At 37.3% G+C, this 20,584-nt stretch overlaps 1 protein-coding gene across 1 annotated transcript in view; it reads right to left on the minus strand.

Annotated features, from left to right (window-relative positions):
* The window catches only part of RSPO2 (R-spondin 2), a 121,286-nt gene that overhangs the window by 24,242 nt on the left and 76,460 nt on the right, over positions 1-20,584 (minus strand). Inside the window, exons 3-4 of the mRNA XM_026688958.2 lie at positions 14,488-14,631; positions 11,339-11,527 (exon numbers count right to left, since the gene is read on the minus strand). Of these exons, the coding sequence (XP_026544743.1) occupies positions 11,339-11,527; positions 14,488-14,631 (333 nt within the window). The remainder of the gene's footprint in view (positions 1-11,338; positions 11,528-14,487; positions 14,632-20,584) is intronic.

Here is a 20,584-nt window from a genome sequence, read left to right on the forward strand (position 1 = left end):
CAAAGTGTTCCATTAAATAAAAGTTATTATGATACAAAGCGTATCTTTTCTTTCTATAAATCCAGAAAGGTTAAACCCAAAAATAAGACCTATCCTGAAAATAAGCCCTAGCTTGATTTTTTACATGTGTGCCAATATAAGTCCTGCCCCTCCCAAAATAAGCCCTAGTTAAGACCCCGCCCATTCCTGGGTACATGGGATGCGGTGAAGCTTATGGGTAAAAATTAAGCTAGAGTGGGAATGGAGATAGATGTGCCCTACTTACCTTCAGACAGTTGCAGCCAGGCCTTGCACACCCTGACACCTGCCTTGCCTTGCTCTTCTGTGGCTGTTTGCCGCTGCTTGCATGCGGCGCCCCCACCCTCGTTTCGCCATTAGAAGCCTTCAGGAAAAGCTTCTGCAGCCAAGAAACGAGGTCCAGATTCATGCATGTTGTGCCCTCGGCCTCTGTTTCACCATCAGAGGCCTTTCCTGAAGGTGTCTGATGGCAAAACAGAGGCTGGGAGCAATGGCTGAGAAACTAGGTTTGGATTGATGTGCATGTTGCCCCCAGCCTCCGTTTCGCTATCAGAGGCCTTCAGGAAAGCCCTCTTAAGTCAATAACAGAACTATGGATCGATCCAGAGTTCTGTTATCAGATGCAGAGGCCTTCGGGAACTCCATCAAGAACTTAAAGGTGGTATTTGGACTGTTCTGAATGATACTTTAAAAGGCAATGACACAACGACTAGCAAACATACAAATACATTAAAAAAGAGAGATAAAAGTCTGCAATTAGCTCACTTTTCTAGTTACCTATATTGTTCTACCCTTTGTGAGATTAAAAAAAATGTAATTGTTTGAACTATAGGTTTCTTTAAGTATTATGGCTGCCCAACACATTTCATTACTCTGGGTGACTAACAATACTTTAAAAACCAGCTAAGAAACCAGCCAAGCAAGATATAATATTCAGTGCATCCTCACTAACTAAAAACATTTCTCATTCACACTGTACAAGTCAGGCTTACTATCCCATCCCCAGTTCAAATGGCAGAAAGACATCACATGTCCCCCATTTGCAACTTCCTGATGGCTTTCTCACTGACTTTGTTTTTCTGAAGCCGACAGGGACGGTCACACATGACAACCATGTGATCGTGGGATGCTGCAAAGGTGTAATCATGAGTCAGTCTCTGCACACTCAGATTGTGATCATGTGAACACAGGAGTGCTGCAACTGCTGTAAACACAAGGATTGGTAATAAGTACCACTCATTCAGGGCTGTCATAAACGCAAACCATTGCTGAATGAGTGGATAGTAAGTGAGGACCCTTTGTAGTATACTCTTCTCTGATATCTTTAAGCAGGGCTGAATGACTATCCATGAGGAAAGTGTTAATCTAGATTCCCAGAAGCTTAAATAAGCTCCTTCTCATTCTTTGATTCTATTTTTTAAAAAATGCTCTTTCTTAGGTAGCAAAAATGCTGACATTTAGAGGAGATATTTGTGGGTGACTATCATTCGTTTCTTCTTTATTTATAAATTTATCCTACATAATAATGTATTTTTGAGTTGGTTGATTTAACATTAATAAGAATACAATGAGAGCGAGAAGGAAAGACATGGAAACATACAATGGAAAAATCAGTGCAAATGCAGGATGAAACCTACAGCCAATATTACGGATTTCCACTTAAGTCAGTGGGGTTCCCCCTTATTCCCCCTTCCAGCTTTTGCATATGCTTTACATCTGTTATAGGTCTCCCAACCATCTGGAGCTGATTTAGGTCTGGAGATGCAAGAGGAATAGGGCTTCATTCTGTCCATGGTTTCTGCTCTCCACTGTGGCAAGAGTTTATGTTTTTAAATAAATATATTTCCTCAGGAAAAAAAAAAAAAGAGTTCAGAATGGACTCTTTTTTCATAATGGCTCACTGGACGGCATTATCATCAACTTCTTGCAATGATCTGCTTCAGGATGATTCACATGCCAGCCAGTTTTCTGATAATGGAATAAATTGAAGAAGTTTGGCTTCCTTATGGAAATGATGTTTTGCCCCCGCCCCCCAGAAATTGGTAACAGCAAAGCACAATTGATAATGCAACATAATTTATCCTCTTTTGTTAGCAGAGCAAATTGCTTCCTTATGATTCTACATGTACTTTGCATAGCCGTTTAATTCCTTGAATTATGAAATGATTTGCCAAAACGATCCATTCAATTACATCCACATCCAATTTTGCAACTCCCCTTTCAAATGTGAAGCTCTTATTCGGAAAGAAATAGTAATTGTATACTTTAGTTTCGCGTATTGCAACTGCTGATTTCCTTGGAGTGAGGTGTTGTTGTTTTTTTACCACAATGCTTAATTTGCCTTTTGCTCAAGCAGTACGGGTTTTTTGGTGTGCCCTGAAATTCTTGATTTTTCTTTGCTTGCGAATTCTGGCTTCTCTCTTAAATTTGCCTTCTGGTTTGACTGTTAATTCTCACCAGCACCTCTGTGCATTGGTTTGTTGTCTATTTTCTGGGCAAAGGTAATTTACCAAAATCAAATTTGAGAAATCGGGCTTATTTGGGAGAAGAAGAAGGAACCAACCTCCTGAGGCGAGGACCCAGACTGAAGCATACTTCCAAATGGCAAAATGAGAAATTGAACAAAATAAAAGTGATAGATTCACCTGTGTTTGGTCATAACTGAAACAAGATTTTTTTGGGGGGGAGAGGGGTTGGTTCTGAGATCTTATATACTATCTTTTCTACCAACTATTCCTAGGAAAGAATATTTGAAGTAGAACTTTTCATAAGCAAGTGGCTTCTCATAGGCAAATACCTAGTTAGAAGAAAATTACAAATTCTATCTTCTAGATAAATTATTGAAATTCTAGAATCCTTAACCAAATTCTTTCAGCCTGTAAACAGAAAAATAAGAAATAACTGCAAGTACTTGCTTGATGTCATGCACGTTATCAAAATACCTTAGAACCTTTTCCTTCTATATGATATGCCATGAAATTATTACTTAATGTAGATAAATAACTGAGAACTTTACTCATGAAGCAATTGGCACTTGAACTATAGTTGCATGGTCTTAAATCAGATAATCCAATTAACAGAAGTTTGCAAGCAAGGAGAGATAATGAAGGGATTATCTGAAGCCTTAAATCCATATTCCTCTCATTGTCATTTTCTTGTTCTAGCAGATAAGATTAAGTTACAAGGTTTTTTTAAAAAAATTGAGTACACTCAAGCATTTCTTTCCCAACAAAACGTAAGAGAAATCTGACAGTTTTCTGGCAGGAAAATGTTATACCATGATATAATTATAAAGTACCGTTAGCAGATGATTGAGATTTTGATTTGATTTGATTTCCAACTTCATCAGATAAATTGAAACCATACTAACAAGATGCAAGGTATTATAAAGCAATAGAGCAGCCCTATGCTCTCATCAAGAGAAATAATTTCATTATGGATATGGGGAGAACATCTTCTAATTCACATTTTAATGCAAATATTCAAATCTCATGCTCTGAAAGTAATGTGTGAAATCAAACAGTTAATTTTAAAATTTGCATTACTTCCAGTTTCATGAAGCAATTTAAACAAAGTATAAAGATAAATAGTATGTTAAGATATACAAAGATGCAATATATATTGAAAATAAGATGCAATGAAGTTTACATTTGGAGAAATGCTTGCAAAAATGTACATTTTTGCAAAATTGTGGTAAAAAGTGAATACATTTTCGTGCACAGGGTTGTTTGTAAAAACAATACTCTTTCAGTTTAATGCAGAAATTTGAACCCACTAAGAGCAAAATGAAAAACAGAAAGGAATCCTTAATGTCAGATGTAATCATTCCAAATGTCAAATCTATGTTTTAAACAACTATATCTGTACAAACCTGGGAAGCTTTAAATATGTAGGAGATTAAGGGCATAAAGGAAATGGTTGTTTCCTTTGGTCAAAGTATATGGGAATGTTGGAGTTGGTTGGCTAATAAATTCAAACAAGCAAACAAAAGTTATAATCCTTTCATAGAATTAAACAAGATTCTCAGTTATTTTCAATTATTAGAAACAGAAATAAAAAATAGAATCTTCATTAGAATATGGGCTAACAAAGATGAAGTATTGAAAATCTGAACTGACTTCATCCTATAAATATTCCATATAATTAGAGAACTCATTAGGGTTTGGGGCACATATTTTTCATTCCCTTACCTGAAGTTTAGCAATATTTCCTCTAAACAATTTCATAGACCAGGTATGCCCAACCTTTTGGCTTGTGTAAGCCACATGAGTGAAGAGGAATTGTCTTGTCCACATATAAAATGTACAGTATAGCTAATGTATATAAACACATATAATGATGTTAAAAAGTTATAATCTTGTGGGGCCACATTACTAGCTGTCCAAGGCTAGATGTGGCCCACAGGTTGGACACACCTCTCATAGATCAAAATACAACTTTTTATGAAGACTGTGCAAGATTTAGATTCTAAAACCACAGACCCCCTAATTAAAGACCATAGACATAAATAATGCTTTTTAGGCCCATTCTGTCCTCAAATTGTCACATTCCTAACAGGGAACTCATTCATTCCTAATTCAGCTAGTGACTCTCAGGACTGAGAAGTGTTTATATTATTACACCCAAGAAACCTATATTGTTTTGCTTTTCATAAAAATGATTGCCATTTCAAGTTACTATGTGGCAGAGATAGTTGGCATTTTTTCACCACTAGGTTTATTTAGAATTCTAAGAGCATGCTATAAGTACTCTTTAAAAAGTGGGAAGCCTACCTACTCTGGGGGGAAAAAAACCTCAGGTAAAAATATTACAAAATACACAAAATTGAATAACCTTGTTTATAAATTGCAATGTTATTAATTTAAAGCATAGTATGTTTAGGATTGAGATTACTTTTGTGAAGGACAGTGATGACTGAGCAAAGCATAAATATGACTAGTTTGAAAACCTAGTTGTCCAGGGGCAAAGTTATTGTCAAGAACCAAAGCAGTCATTGGGGCTATTTCTCTTTTTCCATTTTTTTCCAAAGCAGATTACTCTAAAATTGAGTCCAAAATTGATTCAGTAACAAACTAAGAATCTTCCTTTAACAGTCACTGCTATTGTTATAGACAAGCTCTTAGTTTTTACAATGCATTAAAGACATCAACATATTGCAGCATCTACCTGTCCTTGGGTACTTTAACAGGGTTGACCTGGTACATGGATGGATGGACCAGGAAATTCCCAAGCAAGATTAGGAAGTTGAAAAAGCATGCCATAAAAATAAACATTGAGCCATTTCCCTATTGCTGCCAAGAAAATTGCATGGATATGACTTGTGGTTCCCGGGGGTTGAGTTCTATTCAAAGGGAATTTTAATGTATTAGAGTAGGTGCCATTGCTTCTTTTTAAGTTTCTGGATTCTTCATATCAGAGAACATGCAACTGTATGGAACTTTCCTAGTGATTTCTGAACCATGTTATTCATGCTCCTGCAATACATCAATCATCTGCATGCAGCAACTGGTCCTGGTATTTACAGTTAAGAAATACTTAATATACTTAGCTACTCTTTGCCGTAAAGAGTCCAAATTGATGTACAAACTTGTGGACAAACTTCACTTGTAATCCTAAAAAACACAATAAAAGAAAAGAAAAAGAAAACCCACAAAAATGCCTGCCCCAGGACAGGTTCTAGGCATGTTTAGATTGAGGAACATAGAACTCTTTCTGTCAAACTGCCCCAGGCACAGAGTTTGGGGGCAAAACTCTCATTACTCTTCGTGCACTGAAGGAATGCAGGGAAGAAGTATTTTTAAAAAGGGGCTAGAGAACTTTAAAAAAGGGATTGGTGAAATTGGCTTGACTGCCTGATGGATGACTTTCATTTTGACATAAATAATATTCTTGCTCAAGCTACCAAATACTTTCGTTACTTTGCTTATGACACACTTTTACAAGGATGTCAACTCCCAGCTGGGGTGATGAGGCTGTTCTCCCAGTGACTCAACTCCTTCTTATCCAACTGGATGTAGAGAAAAGTGATAGAAGATGATGTATAACCCCCCAGAATTCTACTTTAATAAAACTTTATATGAAACTCATATGAAAAATCAGTTATGATTTTGAGGTGAAGATTTATAGTCTGTCACTCTAATCCATCTTTGTTTTCTTTATGATTGCTAGCAAGTCAGTGTCTAGACCAAAACTGTCAAACTCATGGCTTGTGGGCCGGATATGTCACACTCTCACCACACTCACACCTGGTTGAGTGAAGGGGGGGAAAGTCACGATACATCATGTCATGACGACGTGACAATGCGAGTTTGACACCCCTGGTCTAGGCACTCCAGTCTAGTAACTGTCCACTGGAATGAGGCAGCCAATATGTTCATGTTTTAATCCTAAATCATTCTCACAAATACTACAGCCAAACCAGGTATCACCTATCTTGTTTCTGCATATATGATTCTTGCTATCCAAACATAGATGTCTACATTTCTCAACTGAATTATACTTTATTGGATAAGGTCCAATATTCAAACCTACTAATAGTCTTCTTAGGTGCTTAGGTGCTCTGCTCAGCTTTGGGTTATGTGCAAACCTGATGAGCATCTATTCTAAACCTCCAGTTAAGTCATTGTTGAAGAAGTTGAAGAACACTAGATCCAAGACACAGGATTTCTCCTGCCATGTGGACACAGAATTATTAAGAACATGTGCTGGATTCATCAGCTGTGACCATCAGATTTGATAAAATTGTTCCAATTTATCGAAGAGGAGGCTATAGTCAAACTTTATCAAACACCTTGAAATCTAAGTAAAGCACGTCTACAGTGTTCCTTTGGTCTACTAACTATATAAAAAAAGAGATAGTTCAGTAAAATTTGTCTTCCATGACCTGTAACAAACCTATGCTGGGTTCGATCAATGACCTTGTTTCTTTCGAACTGTTTGCAAGGATTCTTTTTCCAGGATTTTTTCAGATACTTACCAATCTGCGGTTTTGTTCTTTTGTGTTTTGTTTTGGTTTTGGCTCACTCAGCTTTTTTCTTTTCCTTTTTTGAAGATGGAAACAACTTTAGCTCTTCTCTAATCTTCTGATACTTCTGATTTTCAAATATTACAGTCAGTGATTTTAAGATCATATATTACCAGTCACCTACCAATTTTTTTAGTACCTTTAGTATGAGTATGTTCTCTCTTCAGTTCTTTACCTATGTTGACCTGTATTTCTGTTGTATCCTCTACAATGTCACCTTTCCCAGGTTCGATCACATGTTTTAATGTGAAAAAGCAAGATACAAAATGGAAATTAAGCAGCTCAAGCTTCTCTCTGCTGTTTGTCACCCTTTCACCATATTCTCTAGCCAACAGACTAATTAATATTCACTTGGATAGCAGAAGTATTGCATAAACTGGCCACTGCTACAGAGGCTACCACAAACCAGATGATTATTCTTCGGCTGTTTTATTAGCATGTCAAATATTTCACACTTGCAAAACAGAGTAGTCCAATCCAAACCATAAAGTATCATCTATTGGAAAAGCAAAGAGGGTTTTGTGCTAGCTCTAAATCAAAAAGAGCTGAAATTTTTCAAAACAGTAAAAGCTGAAGAATTAACACAGCTAAGCTATGAATCTCATTAAAGTGTTTTCCTTCCCAAAAAAATCCCTCAAGAAGTATTTGATTTTATTAATTACACATCACCAAATCATCATGTTTTCCTCTATTATTTGAGGCACCATTCCAAAATATGTAAGCCTGGAGATATTTAAAATTCAATTAACTGAAAAAGCAGTTGAAAAAATAACATTTTTTTCCTGATGCCTGTGACTAAGGCAATGTTCTTCAACTTAGTGTCTTCTAGAAATTGAAAATTGAATACATCCAAAAACAACCAAGCTCAGAAAAGTTGTCATTATGTAATCCAAACTAACTCATTTAGGTGTCTTCTAGCACTGATTAGAAATATTGTTCTGAGTAGAAAATGAACCACATATAATTGATTTGATGTTGTGTGGGTTGTTTTGGGTAGAAAATGGACCACATATAATTGATTTGATGTTGTTCTGTTGGTGGAACATTTGTTCCACCAACAGAAGGGAAAAGAACTGTCATATGTTGTTAAGTAACATTATAAAAATATATTGCAAAATAATATGGATTCAATAGAGAACAAAGAAAACATTATATTTTGTTAGCACTGAAAACTCAAATTGTATGTTAGACAAGGGAAATACTTCAACATTTCACTTTGTTGTTCATCGGCATGTCCTTATTAGCTTCAGTAGTTATTTTAGCCTGAGTAATTGTGTGGTTCATTAATAATATTTACTAATCCAAGTAAAACTATTACTTCAGAAAACCACAGGCGAAAAGTGTTATGAGGCAAAATTTCATTGAAAAATCCAAGCAAAAGAAGAACTAGATCCAAAATCAGAATGAATTTCCATATCAACTGTTTTCTCCTTTCTTTAAAAAAATGATATGTAAATGAACATATCAAGCAAAATTAAAACTAAGAGAAATCCAGGTTGAGACCATCCATTTGTGTTTTATTTGCACACAAGAAAACATATCAGGCTAAACGTGGCTACTAGGTGCATACTGGAAGACCTGGAATATTTCAAAATGACATCTGTGAATCTCAGATAAAAGTTTTGAACTTTATATGCAGAGGTGGTATTCAGCCAGTTCTGGCAGGTTCTGGAGAACAGGTAGTGGAAATTTTGAGTAGTTAGGAGAACCGGTAAATACCACCTCTGGTTGGCCCCGCTCCCTATCTATTCTCTGCCTCCCGAGTCCCAGCTGATTGGTTGGATCTTCTTTTGTTTCCTGCCTAGGAGAACGGAGCTGGAAAGCAGGTTAGTGGGATGGCGAGGCAATGGAGAGTTTGCAGTATATTCTTCCCCTGCCATGCCCACCAAGCCATGCCATGCCCACCAAACCACACCCACAGAACTGGTAGTAAAAAAATTTGAATACCACCACTGTTTCTTAAGCAATCTCCAAGTCAATATTCTCTCCTTCCTACTTTTTTCGGGTCTTTTCACTTCTATATCTATTTTTATCAACCTCTTATTGGCAGTGGACATACCACCCTTATTTCCTTCCTGGATTGCTTGGACTGGACCCACCTATCAAATAGTTTGTATGTCAGAGGAAAGAGAAACCAGTTGAAAAATAGGAAAGAAGATACTGGGATTTTTTTTAAAGTTTGCTTAATACTAAATTGAAAATCCAAGCAAATCCATAAAGCCATTAGAAAATTTTATAGTTGACTACTTCAGATTTCCAGTTTGATTCTTCAAGATTCTCCCGAGAATAATAAAATGAAAAAAGGCATTTGCAAGTATAATACCATGCATAAAAACAAAAGGGATACTATAAACCATTTTAATCCACATTCAAGTATGTCTGATTGCTCAGTTACAGGATCAAAGAAAAAAACCATTCCTCCTGCATGGAGCTAAATAAATGGGTCCTAGTGTGTTAAAGCAGACCACATAAAGTGTACCGACGAAATATAAACAAAACAAACTGAAATAGAAAGCATATGTCATAATGCACATTTGACCCCATTCCCTCTTTACTTCCTGGTTTTGGTTTAATCCATCCCACTTTATTAGTGCCTTTGGTTACATAAACTAATACTTATATTGCACGTTGCTATGAGTTTATAAAATTAAGAATATTAGGAAGTTTTTTAAAAACCCTCATTTTTAACAAAATAGTTCTCTCTCTTAATCCTTCAGTATTTCCTCTGTAATTAACAAGAATGAGCAGAGAGCGAAAGAGGTGGTTAATTTTATAAAGTTTGAAAAAAACATCCAGTCAAATCATAATTAATTATAGAAGGCAGCAAAATATAGGAACAATCTATCCCTGACCACAAATGGGCTACAAAAGTATGTCAGCTGACTATTAAATCATATTGCATTAAAAAGCTGTCCAATTAAATCTACAAAACACTATGTAAGTTTTCCTGTTTCTCCAGATGGGTTGGCCTGCGGATCATCCATTTCCAAACCAACAAAGCTATGCAGAAGTATAATAAAATCCATCTGGTGGGCGCCATCTTGGGGAAAGTTGCTGCACATAATAACTTGGAAGCAAGTGTCACTGAATTCATAGTACTTCTGCTCACACGGATATAGATTTGGGCTGTAATATGACTTGCAGTTTACAGGTAGTCCTCAAGTTACGACCACAATTGAGCCCAAAATTTATGGTGCTAAGTGAAACATTTGTTAAGTGAGTCCCCCCTCCCCCATTTTATGACCTTTCTTGCCAAAGTTGTTAAGTGAATCCTTACAGTTGTTAAGTTAGTAACCTGGTTGTTAAGTGAATCTAGATTCCCCATTGACTTTGACTTGGCTTGTCAGAAGGTCGAACACATGGCCCTGGGACATTGGAACTGCCATAAATATGAGTCAGTTGCCAATCATCTGTATTTTGATCAGGTGACCATGGGGATGCTGCAATGGTCATAAGTGTGAAAAATGGTCATAAGTCACTTTTTCAGTGTTGTTGTAACTTTGAACGGTCACTAAATGAAACTGTTGTAAGTCGAGGACTACCTATATTAACAAAACCTGGTCCTACATTACTACAGAACAAGATTCTATGTAGGATGCTTCAAAATTCCATTCCTTTGCTCTACCTCTTCTGATACAGTCTGTGTTTCAGCATATGTGTATTAAAAGAAAAGGAGCCTCAGTGCTTGATTTAAAATAAAGAAATAAAGGAAAACACTCAATATCTCATACTTAAAAAAACTTTAAAAACTCATACTTAAAAAACCATACTCTGAATGGTTTGCCAATTGCACAGTGGCAGATAGGAAAGCAGTCCAAAGGGTTAATGTCATTGCCCAGAAGATCATTGGTTGCCCTCTCTCCTCTTTGGAAGAGCTTTATAGCTCCCGCTGCCTTAAGAAAGTTCAAAACATTCTCAAAGATCCATCTCATCCTGCACACCCTTTTTTTGTTTTTTGAACTATTACCATCTGGCAGACGGTACAGGATAATAAAAACAAGGACAAATAGGCTGAAAAACATCTTCTATCCCAGGGCAGTAGATCTTTTGAATTCTGCTGTATAGGGCAGTGTTGGTGCGGTGTCGGGGGTTTTCGGTTGAATGTGTGGAGGGTGAAGGATGTGTGTTTGTGTTTATTTTCATGGTCATGGTCATGATGTGCACTGAAGATGGTGTTTGATTTCGTTGTACGAGGTGCAATGACAATAAAGTTAACTAACTAACTAACTTAAGTAAGGCCAGCTTTAGTCAGAAGTAAGTGCTTACAATATTCGTTTGAACATTTAAGATCCTTACCTCCTGGGCAGTGTCTCAAGGCCATTTTGCATCTTCTGGACTCTGCAATGGTGGGACATGGTATCGTGTCTTTCGCCGGCTTTTTTACAATTTGCCTCGTTCTCGTTTCCAAGCCCCACTTAAATCCACAGGTCTTGTTATTTGTGCTGCAAACTGCCCACTCACTCCAGGGGCCCACTTGACAACCTTCTGGAAAAAACAACACACACACACACACACACCAGTTAGCATTCTTGTCTTCTAACATTTGCACCCTCCAGAATATAGGACCCTGGGCAGAGGTGGGCTTCAAAAATGTTAGCAAAGAGTTCTCTGCCAGGTTGGCGGGTGGGCGTGACCAAGGTGGGGGTGGCCAGTCAGTCTCCTGCACCACAGCCGGGGGGAGCATTTTTGCCCTCCCCAGGCTCTGGAGGCTTTCCTCGAGCTTCCGGGAAGGCAAACACAGTCTCCCCCGACTCTGGAGGCTCTCTGGAAGCCGGAAACGGGCCCATTTCTGGCCTTCCCAAACTTCCAGGAGGCCTGTTTTTTGCCCTCCCCAAGCCTCCACGCATGCCCTGCACTTCCCTGCATCCAAAATGGGCCCCATGGGGACTCCTGTGAGGGGAGGGGTGGGCAGGGCCAGCCAGGCATGGGATTTGGGGGTTCTCCAAGCTGCACAGAATCTTAGCTAGAGGCTCTCCTGAACTCCTGCAAACCCCCAGCAACCCACCCCTGACCCTGGGGGGGGAAATTAAAACACGGAAACTTTTAATTAGGTTTACTCCCTAGCTCAGGGCTGTGAAACTTGCGGCCCGCAGGCCAGATTTGTCACACACTGGCCACGCCCATGGCTGTTTTAGCAAAGGGGGGAAAGGTTGTGATACATCATGTGACGCCGCTGTGATGATGCGAGTTTGACACCCCTGCCCTAGCTAATGAAGAATCCACGAGAATTTGAAAGCTTATGTTTAATTAATTAATATCTGGATAGGCTTAAAATTGATTGCTTAAAGAAAACAGGAAATACAGCCAAAATATAATTCAAATTATTCAGATTAACTGAAACAACTCATCTTATCATCAGTCATACTTCATGTGAATATTTTAAAGCACTAGGGTGGAAAAATTCTAGAATTAATTGTACTGAGCTATTCTGATTAATTGATTTCCAAGTCTTTACTTGAAAGCCTTGGGAAAAGTTAGGTGCAACTTGTGGAAATTCAAAGAAGGATATAGTTGATGCAAAGATAATTTATATGCCACAATTCTTCTATTTCAAATCTTAGAAAAATAAAAATAAAATTGAACACTAAAGATCTTCATATACTTTGGGCAAACATTAAATTTCAGCCGTGCTTGCTAACTAATGTTAGGTACTAAAGTCTGTTATGTAATTTTCCAATTTTCTCAAAAACTTGCAGCCAAAAAAGGCACTTAATAACCATTATCACCAATAAAATCTAGACAGGATTCAGTTAGTATAGTGAACATTTACATGGAATGAATTAACATATACAAAATACTTTTCTAGCCACCTCTAGATGACTTCCTAATAAAGATTTAATATAGTTTCCTGTTACCACAAATAATAGCTTAATAACAAAGAAGATTACTTTATAGTAACCCATAGTATCTTAAATTGTGAGCCAATTTGTTGTGGTGGTAAAAAGCTCTGGGATATAAACCAGGAGGTGATAAATCCTAGCTTCACCTTAGTGACAACATCAGCTGTGTGACCTTGGCCAGTCACTTCTCCCAGCCTCAAGAAGACAGGAATGGCAAGCCATTTATGAAAAATACTGCCAAGAAAACTGCAGGGAATTGTTGCCAGGAGTCAAAACTGACTTGTTGGACCAAAATATTTCTTAAATTGCACAGTAACCAAAAACAGGAGTGTCCAAAAGTCTTCAGAGCATCCTTATGATTTATTTGGAGAAATGCCATCAGGTTTCAGAAACAGATATTTCCCTGGGACCCATTATTCTAGATTTATTAACAGTCAGATGAATTGCGCTGCTTTAACTTTATTATAGCACATTAGCCATCTCCATTTAGCTTATGCACTGAGCAATAGCCAACATTTTAGTGCAGTGATGTAATGGATAAACTTGTAAACCTACATCAAACTATTAAAAGATAATTATTTTACTTAAATACACAGACAGTTACACATACCAACATGTTTGTCAATAATTCAAATAATGCAAAATAAAAAAATTGTAATTCTGATATCCTTGCCACCACTGCTTGAAGATGATCTACCATTATATCAATGGCTGATGTACTTTGTCTATGCAGCAAACACACAACATGTAACATACTCTAGGATTATATGTGATTACATTTGCAGAGGGAAAGGAAACTAGTAGAGAGTTTATGCACCTAAGACAAATTCCTTGTGTCCAATCACACTTGACCAATAAAGAATTCTATTCTATGCCATGCCACGCCATGCCATGCCATGACATTCTAATATGTAAGTGAAGATGCCCTGCTGGCAGTTGAGAAGGCTGTTCTGAGACTTCTTCTCATGTGAATACTATTTTTATAGTAAACAGATTTATAGAAAATGGGTGATATCAGCTGTGGTCAAAGCAAACATTGATATTTTGCAGATACAGGTAGTCTTTGTTTAATGACGGCCTTAGACAGCAACAATTCACAATTGTGAATGTAACAACAGAGATGAAAAAGTAACTTCACAACCAATGCCTGCATTTACAAGAAGAAGCAGCCTTCAGTATAAAACTGACTAAGATATGGTCAGTTTCATGCAACAGCTGAAATGCAGAAGGGTAGGGGAGAAAGGCATTGTGAGAAAAGTAGCTTGGGAAAAGATATATTGTTTAAGAATTCTCTTTGAGGTGATAAAAAAAAAGGAAAAAAAAATAGCCCGGTACAGAAGTTTATCTGAATGAAACGTAAATAATAAATCATAGTTACAATCATTAATCATAAGTTACAAACAACAACTGATAAATCATAAGAAACCAATAGGAGAAGATAGTAGAGAAGATGAGAAAAGATGAGAAATGAGACAGTGCTGTGGGAATTAAGTGTTCAGCAGAGTGATAGCACAGGGGAAAAAAACTATATTTGCATTTATGTTTTGGCATAATGTAATCCAAGAAGGACAATATAACACAAATCATGTCTAAGTAAGTACTCACCCACACATTCCATAGCTTCATCTAAATGGACAAAACCATCGGGACATTCTCCAAAGCAACGGCCTCGGTAGAGATAAAAGCCAGGTTTGCATTTAGTGCAAAAATCTCGACTAAAACAAGAATCACAGTTCTCTATTCTGCATCCTAAAGAGAAAAAATACATTGCATTTGAGTTTGGTAGCTTATGAAACAATATAATGCCAGAAGGGAGCAAGATGCGAATACTCAGTTGTAGTCCCTCAAATTATAATCATAGGACAATTCTCAGGATCTTCAACTTCAAGCCAGGCCAAAGGGAATTCTGGGATTTAAGAATCCCCAAACATATAGGACAGTGTTTTATCAAACTTGGCAACTTTAAGATGAATGGCCTTCAACTCTCAGAATTCCCTAGTAAGTATGCTAGAGAATTCTGGAAGCTGCTAGCTGTGGAAATCTGAAGTTGAAGTCCATGCTTCTTAAAGTTGCCAAGAAATACTGAGAAATACAGAGCTAGAACATCCGATTGGAGAAGACTGATGGATTGAATGCTTCAGCCAGATTTCCCATTTCCAAATGACTTGAATAACACTGAAGTTTGCCCAACTCATAAGAGGTTACATGACTTTTAAATAAGTGTGGCAGCTCCTCCAGATTTATTTTACCCTAGAATAAATGCACAGATGGTTCACACATTTCAGATCATATGTGTGGAACAAATATCTTATTCCCTTTCTCATAGATAGCCTTCTATAAACATTTCATGCACACCTCGCATGGATGCATGGTTGGTTTTTTTAAAACCCATTAACATCAATAGATCTTTTTAAATCATCCATATGCAGAATATATGTAGGCATTTATAAACAAAGGGGTTGGGAGGAAGAGTTAACCCTTTCCTGCATGCAGTTGTCACAATATGGATCAGGCAACTAGCTCTTAAATATAGGTGAATACACAGTAAATTGTAAGGGATGCGGTGGCTCAGTGGCTAAAATGCTGAGCTTGTCGATCAGAAAGGTCGGCAGTTCGGCAGTCTGAATCCCTAGCATCACATAATGGAGTGAGCTCCCGTTACTTGTCCCAGCTTCTGCCAATCTAGCAGTTCGAAAGCATGTAAAAATAGGGACCATTTTGGTGGAGTTAACAGTGTTCCGTATACCTTTGGCATTTAGTCATGCTGGCCACATGACCACGGAGGTGTCTTCGAACAGCACTGGTTCTTCGGCCTTGTAGGAGACGAGCACCGTCCCCTAGAGCTATGTGCGAGGGAAACCTTTACCTTTACAGTAAGTTGTTGTTTCCTAACCTGTTTTGTTGTTTTAACTTTTGTAATTTGAGAAAGATTTATTGCTCCATGTTGCTATATCCCATTTTAACTTTACTTTTAAAGTGAAGCATATTGCCAAAATTTTGTAGAAACAGGCTCAATGTAAATCAGAAAGGGTTGTCTATAATGTCCATTGTACAAATTATGTACTTTTGCCTTAGTCTGTTGAGGTAAAAATATTTTAAATTTTTAAATTCCATTTTGTTGAATGGGATGAAGAGAATACGGAGGCAAAAACTGATAAAATTTGTAGACTAAATACAGGATTTGCTAGAGGGAGGAGGAGGAGGAGGAGGAGGGGGTGGAGGAGGAGGAGGAGGAGGAGGAGGAGAAGGAGGAGGAGGAGGAGGAGGAGGAGGAGGAGGAGGAGGAGGAGGAAGAGAAGTGTTCCAACCTGATAAACTTTGACAAAAAAAAAAGACAAGAGGTTGGGTTTTGCAGCAAGACTGAAGATCCATGTGTGATGGTGCTTAAAGAAATTCAAATTGAAATATTATATAAGATAAAAGAGTACCTCTTTCTGTTGGTTGGACAGAAAGGACCTCTGGTTTGAAAGAGGGTTCAAAGAGGCCATCTTTGTCAAAATTGAAAAGCCCTCTCTCAACAGAGGGGGAGGAATACGACATCGACATCGTCTATCTTCAGTCTACAACACAGTCCTTTCAACAGTTCCAAAAAGGCTCCATACCCATTTGCACTACTTAGGTGACCCTGAGGATACAGTCCAGGGGGCCTTAATGACTCGCTAAAAGAATGCAGATTACCAGTTTTCTGCAAGGAGAATAATCCTTCCATTCCCCACCATCCAGTCAGAGCTGAAGAAGCTTCTTGGATAAGAAGCAAAGCTTCTTCAAAGAAAAACAAGGAAGTCCAATTGTCTCTTTGAAAAAAGCACCTTTGGGACATCCTTTTTAAGAATAGATATGATTTGGATTTCAAAGAATTTGGCTATTAAGGGGAAATAAAACATAATTATCAACACATTTGGGGTTCATAATCCCATGAGTTTGGTTTATAAAAGAAAATCTAGTTCTTTTAGATGGAGATTAATGAAACGTTACAGGAAAAAAAGCAAAAATGGAAGACTGCAACAAGAAATCAAGATAATTATTTGAAAATAATTTAGATAAAGTTGCTGTTTGAAAAGGGTTTGGAATGTAAGCAAAGTTTTTGCAGAAGTTAGTAATACACACAATAGCAAATTCCCAAAAGAAGATGCAAGAGAAAAAAACAAACTTTTTTCAGATGAGATAAAATTTAAAAAAGAATTAAAGGAATTTTCAGGTAACATACTGTAAGTATTTCTCAGCAAATTAAGGTTATACAATGATGGCTGTTAACAGTAAGAGAAATGGAAATAAAAATGTATTCTGTAACGCAAAAGAAAACTGAGTTTGTACACGAGCCAAAGAAGTGGCAAGCATATAAAATACAAAAAGGAGATGTTATTGAAAGTACAATAGAGAGATGGTGTGCTAATGGATAATGTGGCTATGCAAAAAAGCATTTCAGAAATATTATTCCAATTTGTCTAAAGGACAAGATATTTCTCTGAAGAAATAAAATGAATATTTAAAGAAACAAAATTTACTGAGGATTACAACCATTTTATCTGATAGGTTGAAAATAGTTTGCAAAAATTTATCCCTGAGCAACAACGTAGATTTATTGCCCTCATCACAAGGGGCAATTTATAGACAAGAAATAATACACAAACACAAATAACTAAAAATATCACATTATACTAGAATTTTGCCAAGAGGAATACAAAATAAAATCAAGAGAACAATTGGTGGCAGAAGGATATAGTTACCAATGGTTTTCTTATTTACAGTTACCAGAAAGAATTAAAATAAACAAAAGAGTTTATGGTACTGAACGTGGTAAAACTAAGTTTGAAGTAGAATTGTGTACAAATGATGAACATGTGATTGCTGAAATGTATAAACGTTTACTGAAAAATGAAACAGAAGAACAAGTGAAAGAATGTTTTATAAAGTGGGCTAAAAACTGTGGTTACAAACATAGAGATTGAACAAGGGGAAAACATGTGGCTGAAAGGATTTAAATTTGAACTGTTATCATCTTAAAGAAAACGTTTATCAAATGTTGTACCATTGATATATAGCACCACAGAAATTGTCTAGAATGTATAAAGGCACTTCAAACTGATATTAGAAATGTAAACAAAAAGAGTCATTTCATCATGATTTGTGGAGCTAAACAACTTTGGATGCAAATACAAACATTGATTTAGAAGATTTTAAAGATTAATATGTAATTGAAACCAAAGACTTCCTCTTGAGGCTGATGGACAACAGTTGGGAAAAAGCCATGGAAATTTGTTTTTGTATATAAATACAGCAGTGAGATTATTACATGCGCAAAGATGGAAAAAATTGGCAATAACTACAATGGATAAATGTTTGGTGAAAATGATAGAACTTTCTGGGATGACCAAGCGGGCTTGTCTGATTAGAGAAAAGATAGTATCTATATTTATTGCTAACTGGAAACCTCTTGTGGAGATTTGTATGCATAAAACAGAAAAAAAATGAATGTAAGGTTTTGATAGTTTTTCTTTTACTTTTTCTTTCCTTCTTACATTTATTTTATTTGTTTGTTTGTTTGTCAAACATGTACAAGATAACAAGTATAGGTACTGTATGAACGTAAACATGAACAAAGAAAGTAAATATAGATAAATGGGGACAGTAAGACAGGGACAGTACAGACACTTATGCACGCCCCTTTAAGGACCTTTTAAGAATGGAGTGAGGTCCACGGTAGAAAGTTTGAGGTTGAAGCTGTGAGGGGTTGAGGCTGTAACAACGAAGTCGGGTAGGGTGTTCCAGATGTTGACCACTCTGTTGCTGAAGTCATATTTTCTGCAATCGAGTTTGGAATGGTTTACCTTGAGTTTGTATTTGTTGTTTGCCCATATATTATTGTGATTGAAGCTGAAGAAGTCATTGACGGGCAAGATGTTATAGCAAACAATTTTGTGAACTATGCTTAGATCGGACCGCAGGCGGTGCAGTTCCAGATTGTCCAAGCCCAAAATTTCAAGCCTGGAGGCATAGGGAATACTATTGTGAGTAGAGGAGTAGAGTACTCTTCTCGAGAAATACCTCTGAACCAGCTCAATCGTGTTAATGTCCAATATACAGTGTGGGTTCCAGGCAGACGAGCTGTCTTCAAGAATTGGTCTGGCAAAGGTTCTGTATGCCCTAGTTTGCAATTCAATGTTACCGGAGAAGAAGTTTCATAAAATAAGGTTAACAACTCTTAAAGCCTTTTTGGCAATGCTGTTATAGTGAGCTCTGGGGCTTAGATCATTTGAGATGAGTACTCCTAGGTCCTTGACAGAGTGAGGGTTGCCTACGAGATCATTTCCGCCCAACTTGTATTTGGTGTTCTGGTTTTTATTGCCAATGTGTAGGACAGAGATTTATTAGTTAAAATTTGGAGTTGCCAATTACGTGACCATACTGACACATAGTCAAGGTTTCTTTGCAGGGCAGCAGCATTGTCAGTGGTGTTAAATACTTTTACGTCATCAGCAAAGAGGATGCAGCTGCTTTTAATATGATCGCGTAGGACATTGATGTAAAGCAGAAAGAGTGTGGATCTTAAAACGCTGCCTTGGGGGACACCACTGTGAACTGGTGCTGGATTTGATAGGGCCCTCCCTTTGTTGCCCATTTGACAGGAATGCAGCTGTCCACTTGTGCAGGAATCCGGAAATGCCATAAGAACTTAGTTTCAACAGTAGTTTGTCATGCACTACTGAATCAAAGGCTTTGCAGAAGTCTATGTAGATTGCATCTATTGCTTTACCCTGGTCAAGATGTGTGGTCCAAATGTTTCTGCAGTGTAATAGTTGCAGATTACAGGACAACTTTTTCCTGAAACCAAACTGCTTGTTAGAAATCAGGCTGTTTCTAAGTGGAGGGTTGTTAGTGTTTTGGGGATTAACCCCTAGCAGAGTATTGCAGCAGTAGTCAAACCAGACAGCCAAACGAGAGTGGAAGGGCCCCAGAGTATACACACACTGAACACAAAACACTGTTTGTAGTTTAAATAGTTTTTAATCCATTTAGAGTTTAAAGCATTGTCATTCAGTCCATTAAGTCATTCACAGTATTTCCATCCAGTAAGACTCACTATTACAGTCCAAGTTAAGAGTCCTTGCAATATCTTTATCAGCCGATAAAGATATCTTCTCCTCCTCCGGTGCTCTCTCCAGAGGAACAAACGCTGGATATTCAGCAAGACGCTCAAACAGTAGAACAGTAGAATTACGCAGTAAATCAGCAAACAGTAGCAAACAAGAACAGTTCAGTCACAGGCACTCACAATTAGTCGCAGTAAGACACAGTTAGTCGCAGTAAGCTTTCCAGCTTCTAATGCTTCCTTATATTGTAACTTCTAACCGCACCCTTAATCGGCTAATTGCCTGCAGCATTGTGCTTAAAGTGATAAGCACTTAAACCATGATATCTAAGTTTTATATATTTATTCACCCAAACCATATTTGGTATCAATGTTATACCTAACAAGGGTGATGGATTCATTAATAATTGATTCCATTACTTTATAGGTGATGCAGCATAAAGAGATTGGTCTGTAATTTTCTACTAGACTAGGTTCTCCATTTTTAAAAATAGGTATGACTGTGGCTAATGACCATAAATTGGGCAAGGAGCTCATTCTGAAAGATATCTCATAATTTGTGCATAGACATTCAGCTAGAGTAGCGACAAGCTTTTTCAAGAAGTAGGCACA

Source organism: Notechis scutatus, chromosome 3, assembly GCF_049901735.1.
Source record: "Notechis scutatus isolate UNSWTSFEM ecotype Mainland chromosome 3, rNotScu1.2, whole genome shotgun sequence".
NCBI lineage: Eukaryota > Metazoa > Chordata > Lepidosauria > Squamata > Elapidae > Notechis > Notechis scutatus.